Raw genomic sequence first — 27,174 nt, forward strand, 5'->3', positions numbered from 1 at the left:
CAAATTGATACTCATATTTGCACATGAGAGTAGGTCACCACAATAAAGGCACACTATCTTCATGCGCACAAAATTCTGTTGGATGTTTGGGACCGTTTCCCTCGCCTCTGGTCCCGACAGAGTTACCTGTGCCGATGTACTGGCCACAGGAGTTGGTGGGTTGTCTTGGAGGTGACGCATCTCTGCAATGCTGTAATTCAGTGGATGCCACCTCTGCATGTGACGGTGCATAGTATAGTTACCATAACTATACTTTTTGTCTGTACCTCTAGATAAAACATCTTTACAAATGAGGCATGTCACATGTCGGGCATTCACTTTTTTTTGGCCTCGAGGAAAAGAATAAAACTGCCAAATAAAACTGTCTTTGTGGTGGGATTTCCGGGGCTCTTCACGTAAGAACTGCCTCCTCTCTACTTCCTCTTCCTCTTCTTCTTCCTCTTCCACCTCTGGGTTGGGAAGGAACTGTGGAGGTGGTCCTTCCTTCCTAGGTGGTTGTGGTGGTGGTGGGGGTGCACCAGCTGCAGCTACTACAGATGCCATTATTTTAATAAGCAAAAACAGGTCTTCCTCTCACAAAGATGAAAGTCAGAGTGAGGAAAGAAGGTGGGGGCTTTCATCATTTGGGAAAAAAAAATGTTCTAAACCAATGAAAAGTGCTATTTTTAGGTCACATGACCTAGCCTTACATCATTAGGAAACCAAAAGTGAAATGAACCAATAGAAAGTTTTATTAACAAGTCACATGACCTGTTACGCTTACGTTACGCGCTCCGCGCCGCACCCCGGATCGCTTCCGGGGAGCTGCGCTTCGCGCCTCGGTTCGCGCTCCGGAGCACTTCCGGATGCGCTAACGCGGCGCGTCATAAGACTCATTACGCGGCAACGCGATACGTCGCGCTTACGCGACGCGTCACGATGTTGTTTTCTAACGCGGCAGTTGCGCAAACGGAACGTTTACCGGTTCGCGGACCGGGTCGCGGCACCAAATTAAGCTAATGGGAAGCTACCCGGTGCGCGGACCGGTAGCGAAACAAAAAAAATATATATATACATAAAAAAATTATATTAAAAACATATAAAATATATTTTTCGATTTAAAGAAGAATACATTTTAAAGCTTTTGATATTTGCTATTAAAAAACCATTGAAATTCACTGAAAAAACCATAGGTTATAGACCATATATAGTTAGGAATTAGCATTTACAAAACCTTGAAAATTCACTGAAAAAACCATAGGTTATACACCATATATAGTTAGGAATTAGCATTTACAAAACCTTATTTTACTCACACAAAACCATTGAAATTCGCATATATAGTTAGTTGCACTAACTATATATCGCGCACCCGCAATCCACTGCTGATCATGTCACATATTACATCATTCATGACATGGTCAGTGACATCACTGATGACATCACTGATGACATCTCAAATGACATCACTGATGACATCACTGATGACATCACTTTTTCACCCTCATGTGTTGCCCAGCACTAGGGTCAGTATCTTCAATATCTTCTGTACAAAGGAAAAGAGAAGTACCAAGGTAACAGTCATATGCCCCAAAACCTACAAAAAGGATCTGGGCCAGACTCTCTACCGACATCTAGAATCCAAGGCCAACAATATTCAAACCAGGAAATATAATTCCTAGACTGGAAGCCGCATTTTTATCTACTGTACAACCTTTGCTATCTCGTCTTGACTCCATAGAGCACTGTTTATCTTAATTATTAGAACAGAAAGGGAACTTTCAGATTGTTGGCGTTCCCATCCCAGTTAGTACCTTAAATCCTAATTCTAAGGCTTATGTACCACTGTCAGCCACAAATTCTACTTTGGGTCTTGGGAGCAGGCCAAAGGAGCCCCTTGTTTCAACAGAGCGTTGGGCCACACAAAGTTCTCAGTGCTCTGTTGGAAGTGGGGAGATCAAGCTAATGGTAAGCGAGGTTTAAATATTTCGCAAATAAATGCAGTTTCTCCCCAACCTATTCCATCTATTACTCAGTCCTTGTCCTTGGCTTCTTTTAATACAGACATACAAATGCCTACGAACAAAGCTCCGTCAGGGCACTATTAGTAATAGTACACAAGGGGGTAAGAGGGTCAGAATTCCCAAATCAGCATGTCAGGAGATGGGGTAAGAAAGTTTTAGTTGCTATTTCTTGCACAGGCAGGCTGCCCTTATGTCTTATTTTGGTATGTGTGCCGGAGTTAAGGCAATTCCAGAAACCACATGCCAATTAATGGATAAAGCATTGTATTGGTTAACGAAGAATGATAGAATGGGCCCCCAATTGAGGGGCATATTCTTATGTCAAGAAGAATTTAATGGGTTGACCCTGCTTGCAAAAGTATTGCAGGTGATTGAATCCTAGTAAACTTCAACAATTTGATTATTGTGGGAGTTTCTCAACTCCCCCTTTCGCCCTCACTGGCTTCCCAGATATATTTGCGCCCACTAAGATTTTTTTTATGAACCATCTGAGATTTTTAGATTTTTAGATCATGTAAAGGGAATACAGACAGTTTCACATCCTCTTACCATGGCACCAATTGATTCAGGAAGACTGTGTAAATTCCAACTAGAAATCAGTTTGCCCCATTGCAGAATCTTGAGGAGTATGACTGACTGTCTGTAGATGGGACTTAGAATCCTAGGGGATTGGATTCTGGTGACGCGTTTAATAAGACAGAAGAGGTAGACATGGAAAGAATTGGGTTTGCAACTTGGAATAGAGCGGGTTTTAACCGCAAAAAGGATGATGGTGATTGGCTGAGTGTTTTGGCTAGGTTTGACATTATTTGCCTTCAAGAGACGTGGGAGGTTGGCCGTATCATTGTGAATGGTTTGAGATCAAATCAGACTCCGGACTTACCCTCTAGAGCGGGTAGAGTGAAAGGTGGCATTGTAACGCTGTGAGCCAATGCCCTTATGATTAAAATATTAAAATGTGTTAACCTTTTGCAATAATTTAATTATTTGGTAAGTGCGGGCCCTGATGAGTGGGATTTCTTAATAATACATTTTTATAACAATCATTTTATGGGCTATATGTCACAAGTGGCTGGGGCAGCAGGCAATCACTGATTTATATAAACAACATGTTAAGCCTTTGAAGTTTATTTGGCAGGGAGATTCCAATATTAAGAATTGCCCTATATTAGAGAACCCAGTCTGTGGGATAGTGGACTGTGTAGGAGAACCCATCCACAATTTTCTTCATAACGAATATGGGAATGCACTAAATAGGCTTTTGACTATCTGGAATCTAGGATTTAAAAAAAGAAGGTAAATCCAGAGACAGGCCTTATGAAAGGGACATTCGGGGGAAAGGAAAAAGGTTCTACAATCGAATTTATACTAGACCTTACTACACCTTACTAGATAAAATATCTAAGATGCAGACAACCGTTACAAGGTTTAGTGATCATACTCTTCTCACCCGTCTTTCGTTCAGGGAGGGAAATAAAAGCAATAACTGCTCAAAGAAATTTGCAAAACCACTCCATTCTAAGAAAAGAGGTTTTATCTTGAAATGGAATAAGGTAGATGTGGGAAGGTTTTAATCGATTGTTGTTACCCACAGGCATCTAGAGACCCAGGCTTGTCGCAGCGGACGTCACACCATCCCAGGAACTCTGCAAAAACCTCAGCTCCTACTTCCACCTGAAAATCAAGGCCCTCTACGATAACTTCACACGACCCCCGGCCGCCACAACCAACAAAGATCCGACCATCACAACCTGGAATCCTGCCACCCTCAAGTTCACCACTGCATTCATGAAGAACACCCGCTCAGGAGCCCCCACGGACCCCTGCCCACCGCACATCTACAACAGGGCCGCTGCCACCATTGTGCCTGAACTAGAACGAACCATCAATGCCTCTTTCGAATCCGGCCTCTTCCCAGAAAACTGGAAGTGGGCAGAGGTCAAACCCCTCCTCAAGAAGCCCACGGCAGACCCGACAGACCTGAAAAACTACCGGCCCATCTCTTTCCCCCCCTTTGCTGGCAAAGTCACCAAGAGACTTGTAAACACTCAGCTGACTGCCTTCATCGAAGAGAACTCCATCCTAGACGCATCTCAGTCGGGATTCCCCATCAATCACAGCACAGAGACCGCCCTCCTCGCCGCTACCGATGACATCCGCATACTACTCACTAGGGACACACCGCAGCCCTCATCCTACTAGACCTCTCCGCAGCCTTTGACACCGTCTCACATCGCACTCTCGCAAACAGACTAAATGATGCTGGGATATGAGGAACCGCCCTCTCCTGGATCCGTTCCTTTCTCTCCGGCAGAACCCAGAGGATCAGACACCCTCCTTTCCTCTCCGAACCCACAAAGATCAACTGCAGAGTACCCCAAGGATCATCGCTCAGCCCCAGGCTTTTCAACATCTACATTGACCCCCTCGCTGCCATCGTCAGACAGCACGGGCTCAGCATAGTATCATACACCAACAACACCCAGCTCATCCTCTGCCTCACAAAGAACCCCTAAGACACCAGACTCTGTTTCCAGCAACGAATGAAGGACGTCTCCGCCTGGGTGACAAACAGCTGCCTGAAGCTCAACTCGGAGAAGACGAGGTCCTCCTTCTTGGACCCTCCACCTCCGCCTGGGACAACACCTGGTGGCCCTCTGCCCTCGGGAGTCCGCCCACCCCGACAGATCATGCGCGGAACCACTGCATCATCCTCGACTCCTCCCTCACCATGACCCACCAGATCAACTCCATTGCCCCCATCAGCTTCAACTGCCTTCGGATCCTCCGCAAGACCTTCAAATGGATACCCCCCGAATGTAGAAAAACTGTCACCCATGCTCTCATAACCAGCAGACTGAACTACGGCAACGCCCTCCACGCCGGAATCAACAGAATCCTCCTGCACAAGCTCCAAACAATCCATAGCACAGAAGCCAGGCTCGTCCTCGGAACCCCGCGGCACAAACACATGACCCAACACCTGAGAGACCTCCACTGGCTCCAAATTAAAAAGAGAGTAACTTTCAAACTGCTCACCCACGCCCACAAATCCCTCCACAACATCGGACCCAAATACCTCAATGAGAAAAAAGTCCTTCCACGTACCCAAGAGGAACCTCAGCTCCGCCAACCTTGCCCTTGCAGAGACCCCCCCGCATCCGAAGACCCAGAGCAGGCGGAAGAGCTTTCTCCTACGTCGCAACCATGGCCTGGAACGAGCTCCCAGTCAACATCAGACACTCCCCCACCCTGCACACCTTCAGAAAGAACATCACAACCTGGCTCTTCGACTGAACCGTAACTGCACCCCAGCGCCTTGAGACCCTCACGGGTGAATAGCGCGATCTATAAACCCCCTGCTTGATTGAGTGAGCCATAATGCCATAGGTGGAATTTTTGCTATGTACAGCTTGAGTAAAGAGAATATCACTAACCCCTAAACTGTTAAAAAAAAAGTCACTAGCAGGTGTTCTAGAAATGTGCTCCTTAACCTGGTTTGCCCAAGTTACATTGTTGGAGCTATTCATCCCTAAATAAATATAAGTTTTCACAGTTTCGAGTTTTTAACAATTATAGAACCACTGAAATCAGGATTTTACTCTTAAGTCCCCCATGATTATTATTTTTGTCCTTCTATTATTGGCTGATAAATTGTGACGTTCCTGATAACTTTCTAGGGCCTAATGTTACATCTGCAGGTCAGGCGGCATGAGGGACATCAAGATTAGGTTGTCCGCATACATTAACAAGGAAATAGGTTTAGAACCCATTTTCGGCGGATGTGAAATAACCTTGTTAATCCACTCAGGAAAGTCAGCTAGATGTAAAAAAAAAAACAGTAAGGGAGCTAAAATGCATCCCTGCTTTAACCCATTTGGAATTGGGATTTCTGAAGCATGGTCAGAGTCTGTACCTAATAACACTCTTAACCAGTTTTCGGAACATAAATTAATCAAGGGCCGGTGCACGAGATCAGGGATACACCCTTTTAATAATGTTTGCCGCAATCGTGGACAGTCGACTTTATCAGAGGCATTGCTAAAGTAAACAAATGCAAAGAATAATTTAATGTTTCTACCCTAGCAGAACACTTCACAATTGTCATTAAGGCTAATAGGTTGTCACAGTTGAGCAGCCACTCGGTTCAGTGGAGAGGAGCTCATTTAACTGAACTTAAGTCAATGGTTAGTTAAGACATTTTGCAAAAATATTGCCAGTTATGTTCAAAATGAAAATCGGACTGTAACTTTTAGGATCCTTCCACTCCCCCTTATTGTAGAGTGGGATAATGTTGCTCTCTCTCCAGGAGTTATGTATAGAGCCAGATTCTACACAGTAGTCGAATAATTGCTAAGGGTACAATGTACAAGTGCTGGTACTGGATTTTTAGAACTACTATGCTGATCTCCTCTGGGCTAATAACCTTAGAGGTCTTCAGTTCCTCAGTTGCCTTAATATTTTAATCTAGTGATAAATCATTCCAGCTCATACCATTCAATGTTAGATAAATTGCATCTAATGGAGGGAGTGGTATATTAGAAACTGCATCCATTTCCTCCATGTGGCCCCACCAATAGATTTCATCAATTGGTATGTTGTTTCAGGTGATCTATGCCCAAACAAAATGCAATAATGTACCAGCATCTGCTTGTACTTTTAGTAGCTAAGGAGTTCTGAAGGGACCGCCAAAGTTTTGCAAAGTTAATTTCTTTCTGTGTTTTTTTTACTAACTTTAGGAGTGGATAGGGCCTTATATTGCCTGCTAGTAAAAGCGGAGAAGTTAAGGACTTTGATAATAACTTACAAATTTGAAAAAATTAAGATAAGAAAAGGATGAGATATTGATATTCCCAACCATGGAATCTATTTCAAATTGAATTTCTTGCTCTGTTGCCTCGTCTAAAGTTGTCCTCTGGGAATAGACTCTGTTTGCCTGAGTTCTTGTAACATCATTGCCAAAGAGGCCAATTTTTGCTAATTCCCTTGCTGACTAGAGAACCACACCTAAATGTGGTCACTCCAATAGTTTTCGCCTAGCATTATAGCAGAAGTTATTTCGGGCCCTAAGTAGTGAATAAATGCACAATCCAATAAAAATTTTAATTTGCACATTACCAAGAGAAGTTATCAGAAAAGCAACAATTGAAACTGCCATTCATTAGGGCTTCATTTAATTCCAAACCGCATTTCAATAGCAGTGGAGGTTATTTATCCTTCCTTTTGTTTGAAATGATAGTCTCTGAAAATTCCCATAATGAGTCAAGCTCTGAAAGACCGCTGGAGCAAAATGAGTTAAAGGAACTTTTCGTATTAAAATCCCCAGCAATTAATAAAATGGCACGTGGATACAAACATTTGAAGTATTGTAATATTATGTTGCCTACAACATGTATTATTTGATTTATGTCATGAGCAGTGGTCGTTTTTAAACACGGGGGAATATTTAGGGTAGTTTCCTTGTTTTGCACATTTGGTAAAATGCATTATGGGAGCGGTAGGATTTTGTGTTAGTAAATGTGCACGCGTAAGCAGGTTTGAGGCAAGGGGCGTTTCATTTTGAAATGGGATTAGGCACAGGTGCGCAAGCCAGTTAAAAGCTGAGCCATTTGGGGAGAGAACTTGGGGGCAGATTTATAAGACCCTTGCGCCACTTTTACGCCGCTGTTGCGTCACGCAAGGCGGCGTAAACGTGGCGCATCCCTATGAACGATTTACAACGTGACGCATCTAGGCAGATGCGTCATGTTGTAAAGCCCAGCGTCGCTTGTGGGCGTTCCGGCGCAGGGTGGGCGTTCCGGGGCAGGTGCGCCTCGCAAAAGTGGCTGAGTGAAATCTATAAGATTTCACTTAGTCACTTTCAGGCCAATGCTGCGTCAAAAGCCTGCGCCTGCTTGAAGCAGGCGTAGGTCTTGACGCAGCATTGTTAAGATGGGGCACCCCCGAGCCTTGCTGGAGCTGCGTCACGCTTGCGACGCAACTCCAGCAATGCGCCACCTTTACGGCACAGATGCGTCACGCATCTGTGCCGTTTTTGCCCCATGGTGCGCCGCATTATAAATGTGGCACACCATGGGTGGCGGAGCTGTGGCGCACTGTGGCGCACATTAACTGGCGCATCCCTGGGGATGCGCCAGTTAACATAAATCTGCCCCTTGATGTTTTCACCATTTACGCAGCAGCGCGGCATGAAAAGATCGAGTATGCCCGACTCGGTTTGTTTAAGGTAAAGGGAACGGGTTTTTCAGGCAGTGGGCAATCTGAAGGGTTGGTGATATAAGTGATATATTTGTCATCTTTTTTAGCCATTTTTTTCATACTCTTTTTCACAACAATGGGGATGAGATCAATAGTAGGTTTGATTCATAGTTGGTTAATTTAAAGTGGCAACATTTGGAGAAATGCAAGTGTTCACAAAATCTTTGAGACTTAAAATACTCATGGTTGAGTGGTCAGTTAAAGAACTGTTTCTGATTGTTTTCAGCATACCCCTGACGAAGAACTTAACATAGTTCGAAATGCATTGGGTTATTATTATTGTCCGTATCGAAATTTGATTGACAGCACGTGCCAATGTACAAGCCTGGATGGGCGACTGAAGGCATTTGAAAATACATAAATAAAGTAATCTGGTCACTCACAGACTCTATCTTTAATATGCTGTGGTGGGATGATACACAGCGCTGTCTTGCACGCAAAATATTATTGACATTCTCAGCAAAACTTAAAGGCGCAAAGGAAGGTGTGCAGCCGTTATTAATCTTCTTACGTGGATACAAACTCCCATCATTTACAATATCCTCCTGTAGCACGCACATTGCATCATTAAAATTTCACAAGGGTGAAAAATAAACATTGCAAATAAAAAATGCAACAGTTTCTTTGTATCTTTTATGCACCATGTATTGACACCCTTCTTTTTTGAACAATAAACTTAGTTTTGCCCTGTGAATCTACAGTAGAACAATAAGTTATCAATGTGTAAAATGCAGAAAACACAACTCTAAGCTTCTGCAAACTTATCTCCTTATGATCCTTTGAGGAGGGGGTTGCTGGCACTGAGAACCTTAAAATCAATCAAATCAGAATCCTTACATGTTTCCTGAGAGCAGATAACCAAAAGAGATGGAAAGCTTAAACGGGAGAATACATTCTTTAGACCTGCCATTTTCAGGCTATAAAGAGACCAAGAGCCTAGTTTAACATCCGGGTAAGTTCAACACCCTGAAATGCCGTGCCCATGGAGCACAGTCCCCTTCCTCCTCACAAGGCCGAACCAGGGGTTTCTCAAAAACCTCTCTGGTCCCATTTTGCTGACAAAGCATATAATTTTCTGCTTGAGATTTTAAAGCTGAAGGTAAAGGGTGGTGAAAGTCTTTAACTGGTTTTGCTTCTTCATAGGAGGTCCAGAATATGTCCATTCCCATCTTGCAAAAGGCTTCCCTGAACTTTAAAATTTGAGTCACAACCAACTTGGAGAAAAAAGACAGCTGAGATTCATTACAAATGATTATTTTTCAGTATGGAGGTAATTTTAACCAAATTAATGTAATTGCGGCGATGTTTCTGTTAGATTTCAGCGCCGCCTTTGATACAGTGTCACATGGCATCCTTCTTCTGCGATTAGAAGCAGCGGGGTCACTGGGTCGGCCTTGGAATGGTTCAGATATTTTTTGACGGATAGATCTTTCCGAGTGTCTGCCCCCCCACCCCCGTTCCTCTCCCAGACCCACTCCATTGGGCAGGGAGTCTCTCCGGGCTCAGCATTGAGTCCATCGCTGTTCAATCTCTACGTCCAGTCTCTGGCTGCTGTCGCTAAACAGTGGGACCTTATCATGGTCTAATACGCCAACGACACGCAGCTTGTTGTTGCCTTAGCTGAGGGACCCTCTACAAAAGACACCAGATTTAGAGATGGGATGGCGGCAGTAGCAGAATGGATGGCCACCGATTGTTTGCAATTAAATGCCAACAAAACCTCCGTTTTGTTGGTTGGAAAAAATGTTACATTGTGGAGTGAGCATTGGTGGCCTTCGGCCCTAGGAGGCATGCCTACGCCCAAGACAGTGGTTAAAAATCTTGGTGTCTGGATGGACTCTACTCTTAGTTTCCAGACCCATACAAAGAACGTAGCCGCCACCTGTGTCAGTCTGCTGCGAGGTCTTAAACCTCTTTTGAAATTTTTTGATCCGTCAGTACGACAGCTAATCGGGCAGGCAACTATATTATTGTTTTGGACTATGCGAGTTCCCTTCTTTTAGGGGCTAATAAAGCGGAGATACTTCGGCTGCAGCGTGTTCAAAACTCTGCAGCTAGAATGTTGGTGGGTCTTCCGCGCACTTGTCCTGTGGGTGCCACTATTCGAGGGCTGCACTGGCTTCCTTTGGAGAAGAGGATTCATTTTAAATCGCTATGTCTATCCTTCAAGATCTTGAAAACTGCCAGTCCTGAGATACTGAGCGACGTTCTGATCCCTTATGTCCCCCCCCCCCCCCCCCCGGCAGCTTCGCTCATTGGGGCAACACCTGGTTGTTGTCCCTCTGGTCAAGCTATGCCGTGTAGGTGGGCGTTTGTTCCGTTGTCTGGCCGCCAGGCTATGGAACTCGCTGCCTGTACAAATTTGAGGTTTGGACTGCTTGCTTGCTTTTAGGAAAGCTATTAAAACCTTCCTCTTCCCTTCAGTGTAGTCTACTGGTCCGGTGACGCTCGCTGCGACTTGACCTGCTGTGTGTGTATTGCGATCTCTTGCAGCGCCGGGACGCCCCTTTTCTGGGGCAGCTGTGCGCTATAGAAAACTGTTTAACATAACATAACCTAACATTTGAGACAATCCATTCTCAAATCATAAACATTCTTAAAGAGATTTAAAATGGGATTACGGTTTATAAAATGGTCCCCATCATTCAGGGGAAAGATATCTGTAAATATTATAGAGCTTTATAGTTCGTGAACAGCCTGATCTTTGAAATCAGAGTTCATTACACATGAGAAAACCAGTGACCCCTTTTGGACAGGGCCTAGGTAAAAAAGGGAAGTCTAATAGGCTCAGAGGGAGATTATAGCTTTCATGATTAGAAACATTGCTACTCCTTGGGGGCCGCATGTGAATCCTTGGTTTGACTAGTCATGCCTATCAGGGAGGTGATTAACAAGGTTGTGTGACATAAGCCTGGAATTGGCTTGAGATGGCTGTGAATCTACATGCTTTTGGAATTTAATATACCTAGCAGGTTTCTCTTTTTTATCCTCTGTACTTTTGCTTGTTTTCTCTGATTTTGATTGTGGCTTTAGTTTTTCTGCTAAAGAGGCATGCATTATTTTCCTTACTTCCATAAATTATTAACGAAGAAGAGTTTGATCAGAGATGTCAATGATTTGTGAGGTAGGGGCCTTCCCTGATATGTCATTGGTTCTGCCTCTAAAGATTGCTGGGTTACCGTCGGCAAGTCCATGCCTGACATGTTTTCTCTCCTTTTACCACCCAGAGTGGATTATTGTTTAATGGAACTTGGTTTTGGGTTGACAACACTAGTAACCTTAGCCACATTGTAGTGTTTTTATCTAGGGACCTGAATCGATATTCCTATTTTATGCCCTTGCCCGGTTATAATCAATAATATCCATACAACAGCATAATAATCATATCCATAATTCAGTCGTAGCACATGCTGTCACATTAAGCAAGGCTACTTCTCCGGCCCCCTAGAAAGCACACCGAGTTCTCTAAACAAAACCAAGCCTCCAGCAACCTGGGAAATCCCCCTTGCTTTTGTTTTGATTTCGTCCTAGAACTCCTGTACAGCACTGTAAGAACGGCCAGTTCTTAGTGACATCTTTATTGACGTCTTATGTCCAACCTTACGTCAAACCCAGGCACCTTTCAGGTATAAATATACCAATGTTGCCTTAAGCAAACACACGGTGGTGATTTTGGAGCAGAGCAGCTATCTACTTGCCCCTAAGCCCAGCTGATGCGAGAGCCCACGGACGCTGACCCTCCTCTTTGACGCGCTGAGAAAGACGCTGTCTTTTCTCCTGCCGAGAAATCCAGCTCCGCCGTTTCCAGCCTACCCTTGTGGGTTGCTGGGATATCGAGCCCTGAGAAAGAGATACAAGACCTCCTGCTTTCTATTACCCAGGTACGGAGCTGACTAAACCCTTACAGAGAATTCTTGAGTCAGATTCTTGGCAAAAACAAACTTAACTTAAACTGTTACTTACTTACTCCTTCCCACGTATTAGGCTTAGGTCAGGTACACCGGGGTAGGCGTATTTAGAAGCACCAGTTGAGTACGTTAGTCAATGTTTATATGTATATATGTTTTATATATTTTAAAGTATCATATGGCTAAGAAACCATATCAATGCTTTTACAGTATTATTTTATAATCCTCCTTTTACTGTACGCACTTTACTTTACCATGAGTATTACAATCGTGGCAATTCATTTCTCTTGTATGAGGAAGAAGACTGCTCAATAAATTACACCTTTTATTGAAAACGCCCGTCTCTCTTTTCTCTGCATTGTGGTGAAACTGAGTACGCACATTTGACTGAGTGAAATATCGGTCTATTGTTTTCACACGACTCTAGAGATACACTCTTATTCAGGGAGAGCAAAGTTGTCATGTTTTATGGTTGTCAGAAGCTAATCCCTTCTTGTCTATCCAGGGAGGTTAAACTCCTCCTCGTTTATTCGAGAGTTTCTAGTGACCTCTGAGCTAGCTGGCAAACCTTAAGTCTAATATAGTCAGTAGAGACCTAGATAACCTCAGTCCTACGTCTACACTGCTGAATATATTATTCCAATGCGCAGAGCCTATTGGGAATATAGGAACTACACTACAACATTACTGGTAAGAGCTTTCAGAACCAGAGAAATCGTTGATAATGATTGCTCTTCAACCCTAATTTGACTGTTAGTTAATTTCAAGATTGGAGAAAGGACGGACTGCATATATGACATCAAGACAGATGGGAACTTCAGAACTAGGAAGCTGAGAGAAGGGGTTATATACAATGAGATAACAATGCCCTGCATTCCACAACCGAAGAATATTTTCATAATTGAAGATCAGTCGACAACGAATTATCAGATTAAAGGCTCCCAGATTCTTTCATTTAACAATTTCAAAAGAATGAGATGCATTGAAAAAAGGTAAGGAAAATGTCAACAGCATGAAGGGCCTTATAGCATTATCAAGAGGGCTTCCTTTGTTTAAAACCCTTCTTTCAGGTGAAAGATCTCAAGCAATTAACAAGTATAGTACCCGTACCAGGGGAGTCCAGTCTTTTCAGATCTTTAACTAGCACAGGGCCCATCACTGCCTTACCCTTACCCTGACTTGCAGACCTAATTACACCCTCTAAGATAGGGATCCAGTCTGATAGCGGTTGTTTTTTAAGAGTGAAAATTGCCCTATTTAAGTGATCTTGCCCACTTGTGTGAGTGCTCAATTAACCCTCCGATTCACCAACAGTTAGTGGGGCTTCATTGATAATTTTCCACTTTCAAAGCTCCTTTGTTAACATGTTCAATCCAGGAGGAATAAGTAAATGAGCACAGTAGATATACAATAAATCCTTGACAGCAGTCCAAGATGTGCAAATAGTAGTAGTAGTAGTAGTAGTATAAGGCTTTATTCGATAAAAACATATCTTAAAAGCATCACAATTAAAGATACATTTACACGTTTAAAAAAGGATTTGTTGATCTATTTACACCAGGTTTTAAAATTGATGACAAAAATAAGATATATCAAACAAAAAAGAAGAATCACAATTTACAGATAAAAATCGCAATTTAAACATTTACTTTAAGATCTCAAATTAAACACTTTCTTTAAGCCTTTTTGTTCTAATGGACCAAGCCCATGATAAAAACTTTGAGAGTCCACATACATATAATAACCGGGTGTCAGACATCAGGATACGCAATGCCACATTATGATGCCTGGTGCCCGTGCCACATTATGATGCCTAGTGCAAATAGTAGGAAAGCAGCTCAGCCAGACTTACTTACTCCCTCCTAACAATGCTGTTGCGGCCACCGCCACCACCCAGTGAAGCTGTATACATTCTGTAGATTAGAGATTAAATTAGATAACATTTTAAGAATTGTGTACCCTATATAAACTAACAAATTCCAAGAATTCTCATTAAGGAAGACAAAGAGGATTCCAGAGTATCTCCAAAGTGTCTCCAAGGTGACTTGCAGGAAATCCGCCCAAACACCCAGCAAAGCAACAAAAATTATAAAAGTGGGAGATATGGCACCCTCAACTTTATGCCATGCTGCTGCAGGAGCTCTGCACCAAGAGCCCTGCACAAAGCCCTACGAGCCTGTAAAGAACATGAATAGGGGGACAGCCACTCATGTGCTGCCTCATGCTCACTACTCTTGTCTCCCTGAGGGGGCTGGACACAGTGACCTAGATTCAACTGCAAGTTGAAGGCTCTGACAGACTCCCCAGACATGGGCCAAACAACTCTAAACAGCTTCCTCTTCCCAAGGGAGCAAAGACAGGAGCAAAGATGAGGGCAAGCAGTCCAGTGCCAGTACCAGTTTAACAGTCATGGGGCTGTAGGGAATACACCTGTGTTTTCTCCATGCAGCAGTTTAGCAGTTCCAAATTACTTCTTCTGCTATACTGGCTTTGGAAGCCTTGGCGGCTTCAGTTTCTGTGACCTCCACAACCGCTCTGAATCTCCAGCCGCTTGATCAGTGGGTGGGCACGAGCAAGAACAGATAGGATGAGCATGACATGGCGTACAGGAGGAGGAGCTCCAATGCAAATGTGTGTAGATTGTTCTTTTCCAAGGCCTAGGGTTATGTGATTTATTCTATATATTATATAGTACAGGTCCAATCATTCTGAATCTGGTGACATGAACAGGGAGGACTGGCCCAGCAACTGTAAGAAAGCCGATATGGTGAAAGATAGCCTTTGACTGTACCCATAGCAATTCCTTGCGGGGCTAGTGATAAAACAAAAAACAAAACCTCCTCAGATAAGGGTGGGGAGAGAGGATCAACATGTTTGGCAGTGCACCAAGCCACAAACATATCCCATATGTAGGCTTATATAGCCTGAGCTGTGGGACGCCACACTGACAAAATGACTTTGCAGACCTCTGAAGTGAGGTCAAAGACTGTCAGCTGCTACCCCTCAAACCCCATGCTCGAAGGTGGAGCATGCGGAGATTCAAGTGCAAGATCCTGCCCTATTGCTGTGACAGAAGATCCTCTCGAAGGGATAGCATGATCTGTTATGTGGGAATCTAGGACCCTAGTGAAATTTTCCCAATTCATGCCCATATATAGGTATAATTCACCCAATCCTTATATAGGCATAGGAATCATTACCTTATTTAGTCTTCGCCTGTGCAGCCCAAATACGGCATGGCTACTTCCACTAAACTCCGAGAATCCACAACGATTTCTTGGAAAAACCAGCCTTCAGCAGTCAGGGACTTCCCCCTGCTTGAATACGAATTTATCCAAGAACGCCTCGAGTTTTCAAGGAACTGAGGCACTAGTGACGATATTATGTCCAATCTTACGTCAAACTCGGCACCTTCAAAGTATAAATATGCCTACATTTGCCCAGTCAAACACACGGGGGATCAGGAGCAGATCGACTAACTACTTGCCCGACGCCCTGCTGTTGCAAGTGCCGAAGGAAGCCGACCCTCCAACTGACGCACTGAGAAGACGCTGTCTTTTCTCTTGCCGAGAAATCCAGCTCCAGTGTTTCCAGGCTACCCTTCGGGTTGCTGGGAGATCGAGTCCTGAGAGAGAGATACAAGACCTCTATCATTCTGAAACCAAGGTACAAAGCTGATTAGACCCTTAGAGAATTCTTGGCAGAAAATTATTAGACTTAAGCTACACCACACTTACTCCTCCCTCGTACTAGACTTAGGTTAGGTACACCGGGGTAGGCGTAATTTAGAAGCACCAGTTTAGTACTTTTAGCCACTATTTTATCACTGTATGTATTTTATGCATTTTATCTATTCTATGTTTATGGCTTAGAAACCATATCATGCTCTTACAGTACTATTTTATAATACTATTCGTATTATATGCATTGTACTTCTTAACTAGCATTTCAATTGTAGCAGTGCATTTCTTTTGCTTAAGAAATAAGACTGTTCAATAAATACTTTTATGGAAAACGCCCGTCTCTATATTTCTAAGCAACTCTGGTGAAACGAAGCATGCACATCTGACTGAGTGAAATAGCCGTCTATTGTTTACGCAACTCTAGAGATACATTTCATTCTGGGGAAACAAAGTTGTCATGTTATATGGTTGTCAGAGACTAATCTCTTCTTGTACTTTCGAGAAAGTTTCTAGTGACCTCTGAGCTAGCTGGCACTCACAATTAAGTCTAATATATTCGGCAGTGACCTAGTCGACTTGAGTCCTACGTCTAAGCTGCAGGATATATTATTCCAATGCACAGAGCCTATTGGGAATATAGGAACTACACTACAGATCTATGGACTGATGCTCATGCTCCGTAGTTCTGGATACTATGCTCTCTGTGACCAATCCAGAGCCACAAGAATAACTTGAGCCCGGTCATTCCTGATCTTCTTGAAAACTCTGGGCAGAAGTGGTATTGGTGGGAAGGTGTACAGGAGACCTGGATTCACCTTAAGAAGAAATGGGTCTCCTAGCAGATCCACCTTAGAAACTCCAAGACACAGACTTGTTTATATTGCACCTTCTCAGCGGTAACAAATAAATCTAACCAAGGTTCTCCTTAGTTACAGAACAGGCCTTGCACCACCTCTAAATGGAGACGTCATTAGTGATCCATAAGGTATCAATGGTTGAATTGTCTGGCTTCAACTTTAGGACGTCCGCCAGGTGTTGAATGTCCTGACATTCCTGCCATGTCCAGAGGCACAAGGTCTCCTGGCACTGGGTCCACTACCCCACCAGCCCTGTTTGTTACAGTGCCACATTGAGATGGTGTTGTCTGGTAAAATCAGAACTAGCCTTCCCTTGATAGAAGGGAAGAAGGCCTTCAATGCTAAGCGGATCACTCTAGATTCCAAGACCTTGATACGGAGCTGAAACTCTGCTGGATACCAGAGTCCGTCGATCTCCACCTCTTCCAGATGGAGTGTCACATCTAGCCATGACCTCCCCATACAGCCAGTGGGACGCTGGAAGTACCGACGGACAGAGCGGTGCTTCAATTACCTGCGCTGTGAGCCAGGTGAGGTGAGGCGGTACTCTCCTGCATTAAATGCTGGGAGAATGATTCTTCAATAGAACCCAGGTGAAAAATTTCCTTTTTTTAAATTCTCACGCATCACAAGCAGTAGCGACACAGGTCCTGAGAAATGCAGTGGATACCATTGTGATCCTTAAACCTGCTGAAACATGTCGACCGAAACCTGTTGGTAGCTATTAGTTGAAACTACCAACTTCGCACTACTCTTTTAATCCTTAGAAACATTGAGGTCTGTAATAAATAATTTTTCCTCATGCTTATCTAATTTTATACTCACAGAAATCACAATCCTGCACTGTTTGCACTTAACCACACCCCCACGCACTGCTTTACAGTAGCTCCCTGAGACCCAGCTAGACTATCATTGGTCCTTGTCCAGCAAAAAATAACTCATACTGGAGTAAAACAACCATCCTTCATGGTTTGAAGGAACCCACATGATGAAAAGGGCGCCAAGGAACAGCTACTGATGGGTATTTTCATCAATCATGAATGAGGTACCCTGATTAGTGGACTACCGTCACTAAATATTCCTTTCTACACATAGTCGATTACATAGAAATTCGCTTCACTTTTTGACCCACCACTATTATTTGTATTTAGCTTGGTTACCCCCGGGGAGTATAGTGGTGAGCGGTCGTTAAAAATATTCCCCGAGACCCAAAAAAACCCCTTCTTTCATTAGTGTCACATCTATCACCACTGTGAGCTCCGAGGGTGAAGGCAAGGGGGTCTTCTGCTGACCAAATCGTGGTTCATCAGTCACCACTGCAGATCATTTGCATTGTGACTTACCTGATGATGACCGCAATGCTGAACGGCTCCGTGAGCGGGCCAAGGACATTCCTTTCGATCAGGGCCTAGAGCATTACTGAGTTGACTGCCATTGGGTGACTAAGAACTTCAGGGAGCGCTCCCAAACTGCCAAAGTGTTCCTCGCTCAACAGTGGGGGCAGGCCTTAGAATCGTGTCCCGGCTCCAGGCAAACCAGCTGGGGGTCTGTCACAGACATCTGCCTGTGACAGGATCCACATGGTTTAAACCCCACAAGTGTTCTAGCGCACACTCCTAATGCACACTGGGAGCTCAAGCTCAACATAGTTTTGACAAAAGGTCATAAAATAGTCCAAAAATTGGACCAAAAAGAAAAGACCTCACTTGGACAACTCGTATATAAGCACCCATCACGTCACATCCAGCATGAAAGCCGCCTATGGTGAGCCAATCGAAAAACCTACTGGCACACAGAAGTACTGCTCAAGATTTTCCAGATCCAGTTTGAGACCTGGGGATTATTCTAAAATAAGGAATCTGTAGCTAGAAGTTTCTATTAGATTAGGAACTCACAGAATCAAATAAAAAAATTAACAAATTTGATTAGATGAAGGAACACTTAGTTCATATATACAATGGGTGTGTGAATCGGAAGCATTGGATCAACTGTCAGAAACTGAAAACATTTGCTGCAGTAAACATTACAAAATTTCTTGACATGATTATTTTTGAATGTATACCTTAAGAGTTTTTATACTCCCACACCATTAACTAATAATGTATATGTACAAAGCAGCTTGATCACACAGACATACTATTCTACATCAATGGATTTCATTGTGTTGGCTTAACTCCACATTCACCTCTCCAAGTGAATAATTTGCTTAAAGCGTAATACTTGAAAATGTAACATTCTCTGTTTACATAGTCTGGGGTCATGCGCTTCATGGTCTGAGTGCAAGCCTGGCTGCATGATGCTGCTCATAGCCTTTGGCCATATCTTTGGCCTTGCTCACCGGCTTCAGGGATCAGTGCCTGGCATATGGCCTTAAACTGTGCCCTGTTGCTTTACAAATTTGGTGACATTGAATCAAATGCAAAATAGCCACTAACGATATCTGCAAGTATGTCAGCCGCTGGGCAAACTGCTGCAAAAATTACGCATTTTACTTTTGAGACAGCATCTTTGCTATTCCAGGAACCCACGATATGGGGTGGTTCTGCTTGTCTCTTAAATCCCACAACATCTTTTTCATAATGCAGGCTTCAATGTCTTGTAGTCAGTCATGGCAATTGCTACATTGATTTTCAATTGCTACCAGACAATCAGATCATTTGGATTCACATATTAATTTACAATCCATAAGAACTGCAATAGATGAAGATAAAAAATGATTCCTCATCTAAACGAAATGTTGTATTTAAAAAATTGGATCCGCAAACATTCGTTGATCCCAATTGTAAAACATCTGCAAAATAATGGTCAAGATAATTTCAAAATTCAACCCTTCGAAGCCTAAAAGACTACTTTTTGTAAAGCAAATATTTTTCAACCTACAAAAGGTGATATTCTGGGTAAAGGTCTATTTAGATGCCCAGCTTAGTGCAATTTTGTTCATCACTTTTTGTTGACCTCAATCCTGCAACTTCACTGAAGCCATTCTGGAAGGTTCTGTAATGTGGCTAGCCATAAAGGGTCTTCCAACAGTAAGTAAGGAAAACTTTTTTATGATTACTTAAACATTTTACAAACGTGTTTGCACTAAAATACATAATTTAAAAGTTGACCATGTAAAATCCTGGCCAAAGTTGTGACCGAAATCTGGACGGGGCATTAGCAATAAAAGTACATCTCAGGATTAAGGATCCCTATCTTCTGTATTTTGTAAGGGCCACCTTATCAAACCATTATAAAATTCATTAAGAAAATAAACAAGGCACAAACAATTTCATGTATAGTCAAAAAATAGAACAGCATCATTTCTTAAGGATGCTGAAAAGCTCTTGGCTAAAAAAATCCTCAACCAAGATATCACAAACTAGTGCAAAAACATTGATTGAAATGCAAATGACAGGATTAGTAATCCCACTAATGTGCAGCAATCCGCCACAAATGAGTGCAAATATACCTTACCTAAGCACCCAGATGCCAAAGGGCATGGTGCTCTGTTGTATAATCCAACTGATATGCAACAAACCACCACATGCCAGTGCAAATGCGCTCGACTTATGTACCTGGACGTCAAAGTACAAGGTGCCGTGATGTAGGGCATAAACAAGCAATGCTAGGGCAGTGCTCTAAAGTGCCACATGTTAGTGCAACAAACGTCGGTACGCTCTTCCTATGTACTTGACAGTCAAAACACAAAATGCCATAATATATAGGCCTAAGCAAGCAATGCTAGGGCGGTGCTCTAAAGTGCCAAATGCTGGTGCAACAGATGCAAGTCTGAGTGTGCTCGGCAAACATGCAAGGGACCCTGTTGACCAGCAGTAATCGGAAACTCTAGGCAATTCTGATCTTGTGCTGGTTTTAAAGCTTTACGACCGTGCGGGCAGTCCATTGGAGCTCGTAGTCTGAACTTTTCTTCCCAATTGCGAGCACCTGATCATAAACTCAGTGGGCCATATTATCAAGAACCGGCGATAAAATTATTGTTGCTTTATCGGCAGGAAACTGCCGCTAAAGCGGCGATAATGGGCTTGCTAATATGTCCTTGTGAATTCCCATAGCAGCCCAGGTTCTGGTGTTAACCTGGGCTGCTATGGGAATTCACAAGGGCATATTATCAAGCCCATTATCGCCGCTTTAGCGGCAGTTTCCTGCCGATAAAGCGGCGATAATTGTATCGCCTGTTCTTGATAATATGCCCCAATGTTCTAAAAATCAGCCCCCGTTGGTAGGCTATCATCTCGTAAGAGCCTCCCAGCTTCCAAGACTAACTTGCCAAACTGGGCTAATTCCATTGGGACCACTGTAGTATAAATGAGCATCAGCGCCTATCTGCATGTTCTTGTTCGTGCTGCAGGAAGATTGGCCTTAGGTAGGTTCTCCTCTGTTATAGCAGGCCCAAGCAACAGCAATGTGTGCAGCTGATTCAGAGTGGTATTGACACTGTCTGCATTGACCCTGACCGTGGGACAAGTTCTTCCAGTGGGCCCTGTATTCTCATATAGGCATTGTGAAAAGCCTGGTTGATAGTATGTTCTTTAATGCTTGTCTTCCAATGGCTGCTTTCAGATAAGGTTGATAATGGGTAACTTTGTGTGATATCGCAAGCCCCTCTGCTCCTCTGGTTGTTCTGATTAGTTTTATGTCAAGTTCTTTTGAGGCCTTCTTGCCATGCTCCTTTAAAATTTCTTTTAGTGGGAGTAGAGTTGTGAGTGGATCTGTTGTGTATGCCGAAGTAATATTTATTGTAACTCTGGCCTTACCAAGACAGTTTGCCCAGTTACTTTTTTTTATCCAGGAAAAATTATGTTCTATGCACCTCAAGAACCTTGAATCTTTCCTGGTCACTTGGAACTTAATAATATAGTTTTTTACACTCAATATCCATATTCACCAAATTATTCTCAAGAAGAATCAATAAGCGCCCAGTGCTATTTGGGATGCTAAATATTTTCCTGTATGAAGCTGTGCCACTGCGTTCTAATGACTCAGTGAGCATACCGGGAAAAGCATGATGGCCGTACTATATTGTGGGTTGTAATTTTACCCTTACATTACATACATTCCTGTTCCAGTAAAATTTGCATTCCTCTAATGACGATATTATTAAAGTACAGTTTTTCTTGGGGTTGCTAGAACTTCACCCATGTAGATCCTTTTTTATTTTAACTCTCCACCAATGTAAATGTAAGCAATACAGTTCCTCCATGTGGAGACCTTGACACTGACAACGCAATTTAATGTAATATCAACTCACTGACCTACCTCCCAAAATAGCTCCTTTCAAAGTGCGCCCCGTGAGCAGCAGCATAGGATCGAAGGAGAACTGGGCATCCAAGGGTGCTACTCCAACAATCACAGTGGTTCCAAATGCATAGTGTGAAGACTTCAGGGCACTGACCTGAAGGAAAAGAAAAAGAGCATCATATTGATGAAAATAACGGTTACACAATGAATAGGTTTAAGCAATGAAAAGGCTGGACCAGCTTTCTATCTTCTGAAATCAATAAACTGAGCAGCAATCAGATGAGTGTGCAAACATAACCTATTGTTGTTGCTATAACCTTCTACTTACGAATGGCAAATTAAAAATGTTCACAAATGTTGCATGCAAGAGGACCATTCAGCAAAACATAAAAAGTCTCCTGTAATCCCCTTCATTTAAAAGTGCAGAGCTAAGGGGTTGACTGGGGCACGATGGCGTTTGCTTAGAACGCCACACTAGACGTCCCCTGTGATGGCAGCCCTAACAGTAGAATGATGGTGAAGTAATTGTATTCCTACCTGGTGAAAAGAAGGGGGATATGTTGAAGCTGGTTCACTGCCCAAATCCAATCAACTTTTGGCACCGGGACAGCATATCGCACCATGGACCACGGGTAGTTGTGCCAGCGGTATTACCACTGACTGGCAGTGTCTTAGGGACTATACGTCAGAGGATCAAACAGCGTTTCACATTAGGAATGCCAATAACAGCGAGCAAGCCTGCAAAGGAGCGGTTGGAGTCTTCAGCTCCGGTATTGGCTTCTGCACGCTCAATGGTTCATCCTCGCCGTGGTCTCTGGTTAGACGTAGGATGTGGCTGCTCCCACGGCGGGGGAGAATCAGGGCTCCTGGGGCACAAATACATTAATTAATGGGTGGGCTCTGGACCCCCGGACTCGGGGACCAGCACCTCCCTGGGGAAAATTTGAACAAAAGAGGAGGGCCTTGCCCCCCTCCAGGAGCCCTACATGGCCCTGGGGACTAAAACCCGCCCACACCCCCTGGACCAGTTACAACAATGTCCCGGGGTGCCGAAAAAATGCCCTCGCTTGCTGAAAGTAGAGCAAGTGCCTCTTTACCTGCCTGCTGTGAAGCAAACAGGGAAACAGACATTGCTTAAGGATCCAGGGTGCGGCATAATAAATGAATGAAAATAGATTTGTATTGCGCAGAACTTTGCCCAGGAGCATCAAGGCGCATAGAATGGAAAAGCTGGAGACGATGCACAGAAAGGAAAAGAGGGGACTACTGGTAAGCTTTAATGAAGAGCCAGGTCTTTAAGGCTTTACGAAATTGATCAGGAGATGCGAGGCCCTTGAGCTTATCCGGGAGGAGATTCCAGAGCTTCGGGGCAAGAGCAGAGAAGGCCTTCCCTCCCCATCTGGCCTTCTTCGTCCGGGGAGTGGACAGGAGGTTCCTGTTGGCAGAGCGCAAGACCCTACCGGGGGTATAAAAAGATACAAGGGACCTAATGTCCTCTGCACCGGATTCATGAAGTGCACCTTGAGTCAGACATAACACCTTGAAATCTATCCTGGACAACATCGGAAGCCAATGAAGATGTTTTCTTATGGCCGAGCCGGAAGAGCGTCTAGGGGCATTGACAACAAACCTGGCAGCAGCATTCTGCACGACTTGCAGGCGTTGAATCAGATTCTTGTTTATGCCCAGATAGAAGGCATTACAATAATCTAGGCGTGAGGAAATAAGGGCCACCACGAGTTGTTTCCTGGAGTCCAAGGAAAGATAGTCTGAAAGTTTACGGAGGATCCTTAACACCCCGCAACAGGTGGAGACAGTTCTATTAACTGGTCTATCAAGGGAGAGTGTGTTGTCAAGTATAACTCCTAGATTGCGCGCTGCGAGGGTGGGTGTGGGACATGCTCCGAGGGCCGATGGCCACCAATCAGCCGACCAGGTCTCATGTTTGCCTCCGAAGACCAGAACCTCCGTCTTTTCCCCATTCAGTTTAAAAAAAAATTTGGTCATCCAACCTGCTACAGCTTTCATACAGTTCTTGAAATTGGATGCCTCGGTCTCCACAGAATGATTGAGGGAGACCATGATCTGGGTGTCGTCGGCGTACGACAGTACTTCCAGGCCAAATGATCTTACAAGCCTGGCAAGGGGGGGTCACGTAAATGTTAAAAAGGGTGGGGCTCAAGGAGGAGCCCTGCGGGACCCCACATTGCACAGGCTTTGCTGGGGAAAGGAAGTCACCCAGTTTGACCCTCTGCGTGCGTTAATTGAGGAACGAGGCCAAAAGACTCAGAGCAGAACCTTCCACTCCTATCTTACTGAGGCGAGCAATCAGAGTGGCAGGGGACAGGGTGTCGAATGCAGCTGTAAGGTCGAGCAGGATCAGAAGGGTAGTCTGACCACTGTCGACCTTAGTGAGGATGTTGTTTACCACCACTGTGAGGGCTGACTCAGTGCTGTGCGCTTTCCAGAAGCCATGCTGAGAGGAATCTAGCAGGCAGAATTTATCCAGGAAGGCGTTGAGGTGGGCCTCCAATAGCTTGGCGGGGGCAGGTAGCAGGGATATCGGACGGAGGTTCTTTAAGATCGTAGGATCTAGGGAGGCTTTTTTGAGTAGTGGTTTGACAGTGGCCATTTTCCAGGATGCAGGGAAAACGCCCTTGGTGATGGCTTGGTTCATGATGTCAAGAAGAGGGGGCAGGAGAACCTCTTTGCACTCCAAGATTTTTAAGGGACAGGGGTCAAGGGGAGAGCCAGATTTTAATTTGTCAAGGAGTTGGTAGAGGAGTTCCAGGGTCAGGGGGGGAAAACTTGTCATATTGTTACGAGGTAGGGTAGTCGGGTCTAGAGGGGAGGGAATTGCCGTGAGGAGAGCAGTATTGGTGTTAAGATTGCAGTCTTCTAGAGCTGTGTATGTCCTTGATTTTAGTGTGGAAAAATGTGGAAATCTGGTTGCACAGCTCTTGGGAAGGTACAATAGGATCAGGAAGGTGGACCATAGATAGATTTTCCACGATTTTGAATAGTTCTCTAGGAGACCTGAGAGTGGTGGTAAGGTTGGAGAAGTAGGACATTTTTTCGGTTAGAACTGCGGCCTTATAACTTTTGAGCATGTCCTTATGTTTAGTTCTTTCCTGAGGATCTAGGTGGGACCTCCAGAGCCTTTCTTGCTTCCTACAGTCCTGTCTAGACAGTCTGAGGGCATCGGTGTACCAGGGAGCCGAGGGGCGCTTTCTGGCTGAGTAGTACGATTTAACCGGAGCCAGAGTGTCAATGGCCTTTGCAATGGAATTGGAAAGATCAAGGGAGGCCATATCAATATCAGACCTGGATGAGATGTTAAGGCTGGCGATAAACGGTGCTAGGGTTTCATTATTGAGGCCCTTGAAGTTCCTTTTGGAGACCTGATGACAGGTGGGCCTGTCGGAAAAGGTTAGGGAGCAGGGGGTGAACTCAAAAGGGACTGCCATGTGGTCGGTCCAGGATAGAGGGAGGGGAGGGCCTATGAGTAGCCTGGAGTTGTTCATGAATACTCCATCCAAGGTATGCCCTGCGGAGTGAGTGGGGCCCCTTACTTTCTGCAGAAAGCCATAGGAAGCCAGAAAATCGAGCAGGGGGGTGGTTTCCGCAGAATTAAGGTTTTCTAGGTGAACATTAATGGTAAAGTTAATTTTATCAATATAAGGCTCCATTAATTCCAGGAGATCACAAGTAAAGGTAGCTCTGGGACCAGGTGGTCTATAAAGAAGGATGCCAGTAAAAGAGGCTGAGGAGGTGAATTTTAGCATGAAGTGCAGAGCCTGAAAAGAGTCTTGCGGGGAAGTGAGGGGCTCAATCCTGCAGATTGTAGAGCATTCATGTAAGATGGTAATACCTCCTCCTTTCCGCCTTTCTCTGTCCAATCTCGCAAGGGCGTAGCCATCAGGGACAGCATTAACTGGTTCAGGCCCCAAAGAGTCAGTAGCCCAGGTTTCGGGTATAAAGACCCATGAGGGCCTTCTTTCTGAAACAAAATCGTTAAAAGTGGTATTATTTTTAACCAGTGATCGGGCGTTAATGAGGAAACCAGATTCCTTTTGCAGATGCCTGGACAAATTTGGAGCATTATTAGCGAGGCGTGCAGGCGGAATGTGAATGATAGGTCCTTCAGTGGAACAGCAGTTAAGAGCGTTGCATTTTATTTGGGGGGTGGACCTATGATGGCAGGGCTTCCAGGGGGGTTTTAGGGATAGGAGAGTATTCTGAGAGTAGAAATGAATATCTAAGTCAAGAGTAGTGTTTCCAGAGTCCTTACCGGCCCCCGGCGCCTCCTTGGTGCGGACGGGGCAGACGGGCTGGACTCAGGCGTGACTCCGGCGCTGATACGGCGCGTCCACTTAACGCATCCGCTGCGCGGAGCCATACCCGTCTCTTTAAGTAAGGAGGACTAGACCGCTAAAGGTCCTGGTGCCTCCCACTCAAGATGTCCGCTGAGATTGCACTTCGCCCAGGTCTCAGTAGTCAGCCCGGAAATCGGCTGAAATAGACCAGGGAGCGGAGGAATGGGGGGCGAAAACAGCAGAGGGGAGCACAGGGAGACAAGTGAGTGAGGAGGGGGAGTGAAAAATAGAATTTTTAAAATCGGCAATTTCGAGGTGCGTGTCGCGCTAGAAATCAGCGCTACACACGATAATTAATTTTTAAAAGTTGGCTAGTAAACAGCGCAAGTTTTTACAAAGTTAAAAGCAGTAGTCTACCTCCCGGCTTCCGCCTCAGGAGGGGTCCAGTCTTAAATGTGCAAGGCAGCAGAATCTCGCGACTGCCACCGGATTGCTCCTTAAATAAGGAGGACTAGACCGCTAAAGGTCCTGGTGCCTCCCACTCAAGATGTCCGCTGGGATTGCACTTCGCCCAGGTCTCAGTAGTCAGCCCGGAAATCGGCTGAAATAGACCAGGGAGCGGAGGAAGGGGACGAAAACAGCAGAGGGAAGCGCAGGGAGACAAGTGAGTGATGAGGGGGAGTGAAAAATAGAATTTTTGAAATCGGCAATTTCGAGGTGCGCGTCGCGCTAGAAATCAGCGCTACACACGATAATTAATTTTTAAAAGTTGGCTAGTAAACAGCGCAAGTTTTTACAAAGTTAAAAGCAGTAGTCTACCTCCCGGCTTCCGCCTCAGGAGGGGTCCAGTCTTAAATGTGCAAGACAGCAGAATCAGCTGCTCCCTGGGTCAGTAGGGGCCTTCAGGC

At 44.4% G+C, this 27,174-nt stretch overlaps 1 protein-coding gene across 1 annotated transcript in view; it reads right to left on the minus strand.

Annotated features, from left to right (window-relative positions):
• LOC144818542 (alcohol dehydrogenase E chain-like) overlaps positions 1 to 27,174 on the minus strand; it is a 637,149-nt gene that overhangs the window by 36,101 nt on the left and 573,874 nt on the right. The window contains exon 7 of the mRNA XM_078676061.1: positions 21,969 to 22,104. Within this exon, the coding sequence (XP_078532187.1) occupies positions 21,969 to 22,104 (136 nt within the window). The remainder of the gene's footprint in view (positions 1 to 21,968; positions 22,105 to 27,174) is intronic.

This window comes from Lissotriton helveticus, chromosome 2_1, assembly GCF_964261635.1.
Source record: "Lissotriton helveticus chromosome 2_1, aLisHel1.1, whole genome shotgun sequence".
In the NCBI taxonomy this organism is placed as follows: domain Eukaryota; kingdom Metazoa; phylum Chordata; class Amphibia; order Caudata; family Salamandridae; genus Lissotriton; species Lissotriton helveticus.